Source organism: Schistocerca piceifrons, chromosome 5 (genome assembly GCF_021461385.2).
Source record: "Schistocerca piceifrons isolate TAMUIC-IGC-003096 chromosome 5, iqSchPice1.1, whole genome shotgun sequence".
Taxonomy (NCBI): Eukaryota; Metazoa; Arthropoda; class Insecta; order Orthoptera; family Acrididae; genus Schistocerca; species Schistocerca piceifrons.
Window position 1 is genome coordinate 697,644,855 of NC_060142.1, and position 13,915 is coordinate 697,658,769.

At 34.9% G+C, this 13,915-nt stretch overlaps 1 protein-coding gene across 1 annotated transcript in view; it reads left to right on the forward strand.

The window, feature by feature from the left end:
• Positions 1 to 13,915, forward strand: part of LOC124799209 (chitin synthase chs-2-like) — a 234,151-nt gene that overhangs the window by 71,478 nt on the left and 148,758 nt on the right. Inside the window, exon 7 of the mRNA XM_047262745.1 lies at positions 6,882 to 7,084. Within this exon, the coding sequence (XP_047118701.1) occupies positions 6,882 to 7,084 (203 nt within the window). The remainder of the gene's footprint in view (positions 1 to 6,881; positions 7,085 to 13,915) is intronic.

A 13,915-nucleotide genomic window follows, 5' to 3' on the forward strand; every position in this document is an offset into this window, starting at 1 on the left:
CATTTAATGGTACTCCAATCCGGTGAAACCAAACCACTATGGATCTCATCAGTACTATCTACTATTACCTTCTACTTTCTATCTTTGAGGTATGATTCCAACCACTTATTTGCTACAGCACTTATTCATAATGGGTCTGCTTTTTGTAATAGAATTTGGTGCTTCACAGTGTCAAAGGCTTTTGACAAGTCACAAAATAACCGTATTGTTACCACTTTGTCATTAATTGAATCCAGAACTTTACTCGTGAAAGAATACATTGCTTGTTTGACTGACAGACCTTTTAGGAAACCAAACTGACTTTTCCTGAGAATGTTGTATTTATCTGAGGTTCATTCAAATGAAACCTGGTCAGTGCATCTACCTTCTCCTTACACGTAAGGTGGCAAAATGTAACTGCGGGTATGGTGGTGCCATCTATTGGTAGACAGACTGATGCGTGTGCACTGTTTGATGTCGCATAGTGCCAGTGTGGTTTCAAGCTGAAGAGAAGGTGGTCACACATGTTATCATCCACTACCGAACGTGCAGGCAAGTGAGCAGGAACAATGAGGATTGATTCGATTTTTGGTGGTGGAGGTAGTTGGAGGCCATGAAATGTATCAACAGATGAAGGCTGTGTACAGTGAGTACAGTCTGAGTCAGTCAAGTGTTGTGGAATGGTGCAAACGATTCCTTGAGGGGCACAAGTCACTGGAAGACGATGCTCGTCCTGGACAGGCTCATTGTGTCGTCACACTGGAAGTGAAGGCTTTAGTTTTGGACAACTGTAGAATCTCTGTGGACGGGATCCATAGGTTACTGGGTATTAGCATGGGCACCGCTGAAGTGTGTGACTGGGTCCAGGCCTGGATCCGACAGCAGCCTACTAGCTTCTTCAAGGATGGAATCAACCGGCTAATGTAGCAATGGGATAAATGTGGTGACAGTTTTGGCAACTATTTTTGAGTATGTATACTGTAGATAACTACATTTTTGCGTTAATAAAATTGTTACCATTACTTTACACTAGTGACTGGGTTTCATTTGAATGCTGTTGTAGATGTTTGAAAATTCTTGTATACATAAGCTTTTCCAGAATCTTTTAAAAAGCAGTTAGAAGGGAAACTGGTCTGTAATTTGTGACTTCAGTTTTGTCACCTTTCTTGAAATTGGGTTTTACAACAGTACATTTGAGGCTGTCAGGCACAATTTCTTGTCATAAGGATGCATTAAAATGTGGCTGAGTACATCACTAATAAAAGCACAGCTCTGATTTAGTAAATTACTAGAGATATTATCTACACCAGTGGAATGTGTATTCTCAAGAGAGATGATCGTTCTTCTAATTTCAGATGCTGTGACATGTCTGATATGAATTTTACCTGTATGTTTGGGTATAGTCTTTTGCATATGACTCAGAACTTCATTAACAAAGCCCTCACAGTGTATTTGTTCTGAAACTGACAAGAAGTGCTTATTCTTAAAAAGTTCTTGCGGTTTTCCCTGTCTCCCTTCTAACAATATTCCAAATAGTCCTCATTTTGTTATGAGAGTTATCAATTTATTGCTCATAATAAAATGCTTTTGATTTTTATGTTATCTTCTTTAATATCTTACTGTACATTTTACAATGGACAGTTTTCATTGTGTCCTTAGACTTTCTAACTGCAATGTAAAGTTCCCTCTTTGTTTAACATGATTGTTTAATTTCCTTTGTGATTCAGGTTTTGTTCAATGGTGTACCAGTATTGCTTCCAACAAACTTTTTTGGGAATACCTCTTCAAAGACAGCTGACAAGTCATTTATGAATATATTAAATTTAGCATTAACTTCATTCACCTTGTATACTGGGCTCCAGTCTATCTGTTGTGTTTAAAAACTTCCAGTGCATCACTAGTCATTGTGTTTAAAAACTTCCAGTGCATCACTAGTCACTAGTCATTGATCCAATAGACATCCAGGTGAGGATTAATTTCTTGAGGGGTATACAGTCATGCAGAGTGAGGAGTTGTCAATCATGGTCAGACAGTCCATTCAAGACAGGGGTGATAATGAAACCATTGTACCTACTTAAATCTATAAATATATTATCTATCAAAGTCTGACTCTCAGATGTGATTCTAGTGGAAAAGTCAGTTACTGGAATGAGATTATATGAATGCATAAAAAAAAAAAAAAAAAAAAAAAAAAAAAAAAAAAAAAAAAAAAAAAAAAAAAAAAAATGGTTCAAATGGCTCTGAGCACTATGGGACTTAACATCTGTGGTCATCAGTCCCCTAGAACTTAGAACTACTTAAACCTAACTAACCTAAGGACATCACCCACATCCATGCCCGAGGCAGGATTCGAACCTGCGACCATAGCAGTCTCGCGGTTCCGGACTGAGCGCCTAGAACCGCGAGACCACCGCGGCCGGCAATGCATAAGATGTTGGAGCTTTACTCTGTTGTTATTTTCAGTTAAAAAGTTTACGTTAAAAGCCCCCAGAATGATAATTCCATTAATTTTAGAAAATAAAACAATAACAATAATTCTATTTGAACCAAAAAGACCCTAAAGTTAGATCCAGGTATCCTGTAAATTGCCACTACTATTATTGGGGAGCTATCTGCTGTACTTTCTATTGCACGTGCTTCAAATAGTTGCTCTAAACAGTATTTACTTACATCTATAGATCTAAATGTGACCTTAACAAAATAGCAACACCACCTCTTTCCTTGTTGTCCCTAGGGTAGGAGCTTGCAGTGTTGTAGTTAGAACATAAATGTAATAAGTTAATGCCACTTGTGATATGATGTTCTGTAAAGCACAATATTTGAGCATTTTTTATACAATTTCTGTCATTTATATTAACTGATAGCTGATCTACTCTGCTGCTAAGCCCCTTAATGTTTTGATGAAATATAGGCAGATTAGACTTGTTTGTAGAGATATCACTTACCTTGGGTGCTCGAACTATTTCAAAATTTGTGTCTGTTTTACTATTTGATTGTTACTTTCTAGTCACCTGGTTTAAACTACTACATAATTTTCAACTCGTTGATGGTTTTACTGTTTGCTGCTCACCAAAAATCCTAGTTTCTTCATTTTTCCACGAAATACGAGGAAATATTTTACCAGCAAGTAACTCCTTTCCTGATGCATTTAAATGTGGGCCATGAGCCATATAGAATCTTGGTTCCAAAATGTTTATGTCTATAACATCAGCATTCTGGACATGGGCACATATTTCCATGAAACTCTTGTTTGTGATACTAATCTCGCAGAACACACATGACCAACTTGATAAATCATGATGTTGCAGGACATTCACAACAAGTACATTTGTATGAGTTAAATTATTTAGACATTTTCTCAGTTCTGTGCTAGCCTTGTAAGTCTCTTTTCTATAAACATCATTAGATGCCCCAGCAATACAACAAAATTGTCCTTAGTCAAACTAGTTACTTCACTTAATTTTGCTAGTGTTGTTAGTTCACATGACGGAGCCCAGGCTTCACGAATAGGACAGATGGAGATTTAGGCCACTTGTGGAGGTGTTCTTGGATAGCCAAAGTGGTTAAAGCCACCACTCGCCATAAATGAGAAATACGGTTTCAACTCCCAGTCTTGCACAAATTTTCACTAGTTCAGAAATATTCTACAGCTGACGTCAAACCACAATCACAATTTGCGAGTTCATTCTTAATTTCTTATTTGGGCTGCACTTTGCTGGACTTTTTTATTTACAATATAGTCTACTAGTTGCTTGTGGAAATAGCCTATATAGTTCATAGAGAAAAAATTGTATCTCAAGGAATTTTTGTAATTTACGATACCAGTAAACAATGTGCACATCAAAATTCAACTCCCCTAAAAATGGTTTGTTTTAAGAATGGTATAACTGATTTGAAAGCCCTCATTTTTTTCTTTTGAACAAACACTTTACTTTCTCCAGAAACTTGATATTACAGTAGTTATTCATATTCAGAATTTTTGTGTTCCAGAGCGTTGCAGTCTTAAAATATATTTCTCCTCAAAATCCACTTTTATGACTTTGTGGGCCAATTTTATTGTATCCAAGAATGTATACTTTTAAAATCTAGAACATGACTGTAAACAGCAACAGTAAACCGATGGTCTTGGAAAGGATGAAAAAATCAGCGAAGCAGTGCTTAACATGGGTTTATGAGAACCCTTGACCTGATTTTGATAATTATAAAATTATCTTCTTCAGAAGGAAATTTCGATGATTGTTACATTTTGTGTTGAAAAGGTACATTAGAATAAATCTATTTGGGCCCTGTCATAGTGAATTTTTGCTTGACAAGACACAGTTTTATACTAATGTACTGGTACTTTTTCAACACAATATCCAACAAGCATCACAATATCCTTCTGAAGGAGATGACTTTATATTTATCAAAACATAGGGCAAGGATTCTAATAAACCTGAGTAATGCAACTTGTTGGCTTGTTTTTTCATCCTTTCAAAGACAGTATACTTTCACTAAAATAACATATTAGTTTAATAATTATTCCAGTTAGAAAATTTCACTTTCTGGAAAATTCTTGGCAATCTTTGTGAATCCTTGTGCTTGTTGAAACTTCCCTCCATAAAATAGTACTTATTATTTTGTCATTTTCTAGTTATACAGCTTTTGATCAAACAGTAAATATTATTGGTAGTGTGTTGGTATTGCTAAGAGTATGTTAAAAGATATTTTCAAGTTCTGAACCCTTCTTACACATCATTACCTCTTCTGAAAGTGTGCTGTTAATATACATGAATAATAATCAATGACTGTTTATTTATTTTTTTGAAATGGGCATAATGTGCCCACCCTGTAATGGGCATTATGGAAAATAAATTGGTATTCCTAGTACTAAACTTTGACAGTTTACACTAGAGTGACAGTATTAATATTAATTATTTTTTGCTGTTCTCCACTTTGTGTTACCTAAATAATCCTTGAGCTTGTGATATGAATTATTTAAAAGGTATGCCTTAACCGATTTTTAAATATTTGGATTTTAGTTGACTCTTTAATCTTCTTGGCAATTTATTGTACAACTGCTTTTCTATATGGAAAATGTTCATTTGTGTTTTTTGTTAGTCTTGATAAATGTTTTGTCTGGCTCTTGTTCCATGATCACAAATTTTGCTGTTCATTAGGTAATTGCAAATGTTTTTCTTGACATGTATAATAGTTTAGCAGACATAGTCACATAGTGCAGTTATAATCCCCATTTGTTTAAAAAGCTTTTACAGAGAGCTTTGTTACTATTTTCAGTTATTATTCCAGTGGCCTTTTTCTATAGTTTGAATACTGTGTCCATGTTTTGCAAATGGGACACCTCACAAAATGATTGCACAACTAATGATGGCATGCATATAATAATAGTGTGTGACAACAAGATGTTGCCTGGAACATTGTGATGGCAGCTCTCTAAGGGTGTAGACTGCTGATTACACTTTGCTAGTGTACCTGTGTGTTCATTCCATATCAAGTGACAGTGAACATTAGTTTGTAAAAAATCTGTGTCCATTACATTATTCATGAAATTTTCATTTGCATTTAATTTTACAAAATTAATTTCCTTCTGTAAGTAGAGATTCATATTGTTTTGTTTATTTTCAGTGAAAGTTTATTACATGATGAGTAATTGCAAATATCATTTGGGGTTTCATTTGCTTTAATTATTAGGAGTTCTGATGTTTTATCTGTGATTTAAATGTTGCTGTTGTAAACAAGAAGAATTTTTTACCTATTTAGTGTATGGATAATTTAATCTGCTTCTGTTTTCAACTTCTACCACATATGAATAACCTCCTCCATATTGGTACTTCCAGGTATTCTTTTTATATTATTTTCTGTTTAAGTGTGCTTAAAATGCACTTTAAGGTTTTCATTGATATGAACAAAAATTTCTAGAACAGCTCTATTTTCTTGTGCTTCTTTCTTCCATCTTTTTTGTTTCATTTTGTACTTTCATCTCACAAACGCCAGTGGAGAAAGCTAAACCTGGTAAACTGTGAGCAAGTATAATTTAATGTGACAGCATTATCACACAATCTATGTCTCATATTGTGCTACATGCAATATTGTCTTGATCAGCAATGAACAGCCCTTGTTCAATAGTAAGAAACCTCCCTGCTTAATAAGAGCAGGGAATAGATTATACTTCTGTACTTCATATCTTACAATTTGAAAAGTAAAAACTCATGTTGAATACAAAGGTTACCTAGAAGATGATGTTTTAGCTTGATTGTAAAGTTAACTGAACTGTGGTATTCTTTGAAAAAAAAAAAAAAAAAAAAAAAAAAAAAAAAAAAAAAAAAAAAAAAAAAAAAAAAAAAAAAAAAAACCAGCCCAGTATTATCAGAGGAAGGTTGTGAAGAGTAGCTTGTTACCCCTGATAGCAAGATTTCAAAATATTAAAAGCAAAATGTCAAAAGAAACAATGTACAGAGTACAATAAAGAAGTTGTTGTGGAAATGCTAATCAAACAAGACTTTTGGTGGGACTGATTATTTCTGTGTTAGCAAATAATACATTACATGTGATGGATTTTACTTGATATACAGTTAGACAAAAGACATTATTAAAAAAATGGATACATACAACAGGAAAAAAGATATTGGTCTAAATCACTGAATTTCTAACATATAAAACAGAAATAAATTTGTTCTTGTTTTTTGACATTTTAACACATTTCAAGAGTTCAAATTTAGCATGTTTTTGTCTGTGTTGTTTATTAATATTTTATAGTAGTTTAGAATCATGGAGATTACTTGTATAATAACAAATATGACATTTTCTGGCACACTATCAATTTTTTTATGGTTTTGTGGTATATTAAAGAAGAGTTTTGGCTAGAAGAGTTTCGTCAATAACAAGATAATCTCTTGTTTCAGGAAAATTTGCCTGCAAAATAATGATCCAGCCAATTGCTTTTGCATTCCCTGTGAATGTGACAGTTCCACTGTCTATTTCATTACTAATTGTAATGTGTGGGTTAAAGAACACAGATCCTTGCACTTACCAGAACATTATACCAGATTACCTTTTCTTTGATGCACCAAGCTCTTACACAGTTGGTGACTTCTTGGGGACACAGGTAAGTATATTATCATTAAAAATTTACATTATTGTTAATTTTATTAGTAAGTTAATAGTACATCATAGTTTCGTGATGGCCATTCATGTGAACAGACATTTGGTTACCTGTCTGCTCAATAGAATGCTCGACATTAATACCAACATAGCTGATTTATAACATGGCTGCTTTCACATGTGGTCCTGTCCTTTATAGGGTAGGAAATGCCTGTGACTGAACTGCAGTAGGAGGTGTTGGGTGAGCATATGAACAAGTCTTGCAACTGGGTCATCTGTGAGAGAATGGCCCATGGTGTGCAGAATTGGGAGTAAGACTGGAGTAGGGATGGAAAAGGATATTTTGTAGATGTACTTTCTCTCCCACCAGTCTTCCTCCCCCCATGTGGGCATTTTCTCTCTCTCTCCCTCCATCTATCTCTCTCTTTCTTCCCCTATCATCTCTTTCCGTCCCTCTCTCCTTCTCTCTTCCCCCCATTTCCCATTTCTTGTCCATCTTTCTTTCTTTTCCCCCCTCTCTGCCGCCCTTATCCCTCTTTCTGTATCTCTTATATGGTCTTCCCATCAGAACTCCTTATTAATAGAAAACAGCAACTTACTTTTGACAGCCAAGAGTGGAAATATGATTGCTGCTCATGTCTCTTTTAGCAATTTAAGCTGATAAATTAGATTCCTGTCTAACCATAGATAGGAACTGAATATTTTTAAAGTCACAACATTACCCAAAAGCAAGCAACTCTCATTATACAGTGGTAGACATAACATAATAGTTCTGCAAATCAAATAAAATATGAGAAAAAAGGGAATGGAACAAAGAACATAAATTTTTTTATAAAAGCTCCACCTCCTCCATATGTATTCAAATAAATAGGTATCAGAAGTGACCTTACATTTATTGGGACATTTCATGGCAGACCGGTTGCCCCCAATACTGTTCATGCTGGCACCTGTTTCTGGGTCTTTGAAATGTATACTATGATCTATGATTTACAGATAAATTAACAAAACCATCTTTGAGGCAGTTGTACAAACTGAAGTAATCCCCAAACAGACTTGTTACTCCCTTTCTCCAAACCACCGAAGACCCACCTACCAACTACATGCTACCCCATACAGCAACTGTGCTTCCCATATTTCGATTCATCAGTCTCAACTACTGTCTCTGTGCAACCCAGGAGATCACCACTTTCGACAGTGCAACACATGAACTCCTCAGTGGAGGCTCCTGCCCTCAATGATGGTGTGTCTCAACAAATGTAATTATATCGAGATAAAAATATCGAAGCATTTGTTGACTCACAGACGTGTCATCTTCAGATCTCCAGTACCAGCAAACCAACTCCTCTCTCGAATGCTCAGTTGACACAAGTGGAACCCCTCTTTCCTGCAGCACCATTAGAGTCCGTCTGTACAATCCTTTCACAGAACAAGTACCGTTTCCTCAGGACATTTTTTATAAGTTATTTTTGTTCCAAGCAGTCCTGTTTGAAACACCAATCCAGTTTTTCAACATGCAAATTAAATCTGCTCCATATGAGTTACAATCAATCACAAAAACTCCTAAAATATTCCCACAAATAAAGACCTCTCCAAAAAGCACATAAGTAACTAATCAGCCTTAAAATCCATAACAAAACAACTGAAACAAAGCTATCGAGCTACCATCTTCAGCCCCCCCCCCCCCCAAAAAAAAAAAAAAAAAAAAAAAAAAAATTATGTTCAGCAATTATCATTAGCATTAGACTATTATGACACCCAAATAAGTAAAGGAGTATACAATCATAAAAAAAAATCACTAGTATGAAGCCCAATATCACAATGCTAATTACACACAATTAAATTCCTACAAGGCAAACAAACTATCATTTAACTTCATTTAAGAAATGGAATAAATGATACATGACAGTGGTAAAAGTCCACTTATAGTGTTGGTGGTAGCTAACTTCATGTAAATGAAAGAAATACAGAACAACATTCTCACTGGCTATAATTCTCATTGACTGTTTCCGTCTGACTCGTGATTGGCCATCTGATCACACTTTTACCAAGATCTACACCTCACGCAAAACTGCTGACACCATAACTGCTTTTCAATCCAATGTTCAAATTGTCTGAATTAGAATGAATTAGATAAACTTGAGAATTTATTTTAGACAATGGAAAATCCAGGATAGAATAATTACAATAATATGACAAGAACAGATTGCTACTCACCATATAGCAGAGTTGCAGATGGACACAACAAAAAGACTGTTAAACAAGTAAGTCTTTGCCAAAAATGACTTCATTGGAAATAGACCACATCCTCACACACATTCACACAAATGCAAATTGTGTTTATGTGAGTGTGTGTGTGTACGTTGTCTGATTCCGTTGAAGGGCTTTCTGGCCAAAAACTTACTTGTTTGGCATTCATGCCTATCTGTCACTCAGCATCTCCACTATGTGGTGAGTAGAGTCTATCCTATTCATAATATTGTCAGAATTTACTTTAGTTTACATTTCAACCCTATTTCCAAAGTTCTTCCACAAATCAACTCAAAGAATAAACACACATGTGACACATATACTCTTTCAAGTTACAATGACATTTACAGTCATAGAAGTATAATTCAACATAGTTTGCACAAGACTTTTGTATGCTTGCTCAGTCATCATATTGTTTTTGTATGTCATTCCCTTGACGCGATCTATCATTTACTTATCTTGTTCAACTATTGGTTGCTTAATCTAGCCTGGGGCTTCATACGGTCCCTAGTCAGTGATGTCAATCTTTCCTCCTTTGAATCAGTTTGGAAGCCAACATCATAGTCCCCATCCTTCTCAGTTTCTTGCAAAAAATAGAAATGGTTTCTTTTTATTGCTTTTAATAATGAAAGAGTAAGGTGAACTGCTCTCTCCTTTTCAAGGCTATATCTATGGAAATTCATGATCTTCTTAATTTAGGAAGATACGGTGCCCAGTGATTTTTGCATAATAGTATTGTTCACTCATTTGAGTTTCTTCTTCCCATTTTTGAGCAATCTTATCTTTGCCATGTCAGGCTGTAAATGATTTGGTATCATTGGTAACACCTTGTTTGTGCATCTTCCCATTGTAATTTATGCTGATGGAAGCTCACTGGAGGCAACACTTTGTGAAGTCCTGTAGTACTCATCTCTCTTCATTAGTCTCCATTAGTCTCTTATCTTCAAGAAATCCATTGCTTTGTATGCTTTACAGACCATTCTATTGCAGACAGGGCAAATTTGTGTGCGAGTAACTTTCCAAAATGTGTCCTGTCGTCACTCACAACTTTCTCCAGTGTAGCATGATAGGGAAATATAGACTTTAGACATTTTATAACATCTGACTCATGTAAAGAATACAAAACACAATTTTTGGATACAAGAATACCTGTCAGTTGCAAACAATACCATTTGCCAGACAATTTGAATAAATAAGCTCCAACTCGCTGCATGATCATTTTGGAGATTGTGATGTTTGAGTCTAATGTGAATTCTTTGTTTCCGTAGTGCACTGTGGACATTGTCTTACTAATTCTCCAGTGTAAGGGAAAATTCTTGGCCACCATATTTATTCATATTGTTGCTCTGCATTTTTTAATTCCTTGGTGTCTTTCATGGGTTCTTATTAAGATATTATTTCATAATGCTCTGTACTAAATACAAATCAATCATCGTTTCATCAGTAAACCTATCTGTATTGAAGTTTCAGACTGACATTGCCAGTATTCCTGTATAACTGATACTTATCCAGCATACATAACAACAAAAACAATCAATTTTTGACAAGATACGAGGCATATTCAGAAAGTAGGGAACGTTTCCATCTGATGCCACTAGGTGCGCACTGATTGCGTATATTTTGGTATGTGCGTGCTTGGCAGCTCAGTCAGCATCCATCCGTGACAGTGGGAATAGTAGTAGTAGTAGTAGTAGTAGTAGTAGTAGTAGTTTATTCATCCAGAGACAATTTACATTGCATGGATTTCGTCAAAAAAATACATAGTATATATATACACACATATAGGGTGAACAATACTATACAAAATACAGATGTGCATAGTAGACTATGTAACATCAGACCACATTGAAATAGCATGTACAACTTTGATTATTTACATTGATGCATGAGAAAGACTTTTTACATGGAATACACAGTTGATATTTAGATATAACACGTACAATTCTAGCACTTTTGTACATATTATTTATTTAGATCATAGCAACAGTCAGATAAAAATTACTATTGGCACAGAGTACATAAATATAATTGTTTAGTATGGAGCTATTCCAGGTATTCTTTTACACTATAATAGCAGTTGGTAATTAAAAATTTGAATACTGCTTCTTTAAATGAAGACAATTTTTTTATTTCTTTCATCTTTACCGGTAGTTTGTTATACAATCTACTTCCTTGTATGTTTGTTTGTTTCTGCGCCAAAGCCTTGTTAACTCTTTTTATATGAATGTCATTGCACTTTCTTGTGTTGTAAGTATGTAGATCCGAGTTGGATTGGAAATTGTTAATATTTCGTTTTACATTAATTACGCTTTTCTGTATATAGAGGCATGGTAGGGGTAGAATATTCAGCTGTTTAAATAATTGCTTTGAAGGAGTTAGCCTTGAACTTAATTACGCTTTTCTGTATATAGAGGCATGGTAGGGGTAGAATATTCAGCTGTTTAAATAATTGCTTTGAAGGAGTTAGCCTTGAACTGTTGGTAATTATTCTAACAGCTCGTTTTTGTAGAGTGAAGATGGTTTTGAGATTTTTCTTACTATGACCCAAGAAGATGAGGCCATAGGTAATAGCAGAATGTATATAAGCAAAGTAAACAGCTCTGCTACATTCCCTACTACATACAAAGCTAATAACGCATAAAGCAAAGCAAGCAGAGCTTAACTTATGTGAGAGATATAGGATATGGGATTTCCAGTCTAAATTTTCATCTATATGTACACCTAAGAATTTTGTGGTAGCAACTCTCACAGTTACTTTATTTTGTATTCTGAGATCTAGATCAGAGTGTGACTTTGCTTTCCTGTAATGGATATAATTAGTTTTAGAGATATTTATGGTTAATTTGTTCACTTCAAACCAATTTTGCAAATATTCTATAACTCTGGTTGCAGATGTTGGCAATACCCGGTTTATGTCAGTTACTACAATGTTTGTGTCATCCGCAAACAGGGTTATATGAGTACCATTTACTGGAATCTTGATATCATTTATGTAAAGAAGAAATAGGAGAGGTCCTAGAACACTCCCCTGCGGTACCCCTATTGGCACAGTCTGAATATCCGATCTGTAAACAATACTTTGGTTTTTGCTGTTTGTTGTTGCAATTTCTACTACCTGTTTCCTATTATGGAGATATGACTGAAACCACTTTTTAGCTACTCCTCGTATACCGACATATTCTAATTTGTCTAGCAGGATATCATGTTGGACAGTATTGAATGCCATTGAGAGGTCCAAATTTATTCCTATTGTACTGTTGTTCTTATCTAGCCCCGTTACAATATTTTCAATGAATTGGGTGATGGCTGACTCTGTACTCATTCCTTTGTGGAAGCCGTGTTGGTTTACAGACAATAGATTGAATTTCTCGAGGTAATTTGTAATTCTGTTTTTCATGACTGTCTCTATTACTTTTGAAAATACCGATAATAAAGCTATTGGTCTATAGTTTCCCACTTCATGTATATTGCCCTTTTTATACAGTGGTTTTACTTTTGCAATTTTTGATCGTTGTAGAAAGACACCTTCTGAAAATGATATGTTTATGATGTGTGAGAGTTGGTCTGATATGACACTAGCACATCTCATCATGACTGAGCAAGGTATCTCGTCAATCCCTGAGGACATTTTATTCTTCATTGTTTTTATTATTTGATTAACTTCCAATTTGTTTGTGGGAGGTAGCAATAATGAATTCACACTTTGTTCTTCTGGGACTGATGTTCTACTAATCTTAGGACAATTTTTATGCAGACTGATTGGACTATTTATGAAGTAGTCATTAACGTAATTTGCTAAAGTACGATTTCTGACTAGCACACCTTGATCATCTTTTAAAACAAAGTCATCTGAATTTCTAACATTTTTGCTTGGGCCTATTTCTTTTTTTACTACATTCCGTATAGCTTTTGATTTGTTTGCTGACCCAGCAATTACACTGTCATTGTGCATTGTCTTGGCTTTTTTGATCACCTTCCTGTAAATTTTCTTGTATGTCTTAACATAATCTGTGAAGTGTTCATCTTTGTTATCTTTTTTGAGTTGACTGATATGTTTTAGTGTTTGACTAGATACTCTAATAGCAGGTGTTATCCACTGGCTTGTGTTCCTAGGCATGACATTGATCTTTGTGAGCTTTTTTGGGAAACACATCTCAAATAGGGACATGAATGTTCTAGAAAAAGCATTGAAAGATTCCTCGGTTGTAGTTTGTGCAAAGACATCTTCCCAGGTTTCATTAGCTAACAACTGGATGAAAGTATTTACTTTTTCTATATAGAAGTGCCTTTTGTATCCCCACTTATATTTTACTGCCTTGGGGATAGAGTAATTTATGTATGTTAAAAGTGTATTGTGATCTGAAAGACCTAAGTTTATGTTTAGTTGCTCAGTGATACCATTCTCCATATTTGAGAAAATATTGTCTAAAAGAGAAGATGACAGTTCTGTTATTCTGGTGGCATCTGTAAAGAGTGGTTTCATGTGGAAGCTGCTGAGTATACTCAAAAGCTGTCTTTTTTCATCACTTTCAATTAACAGGTTAATATTAAAATCTCCACATAAAAATAATTTCACTTCATTACTATA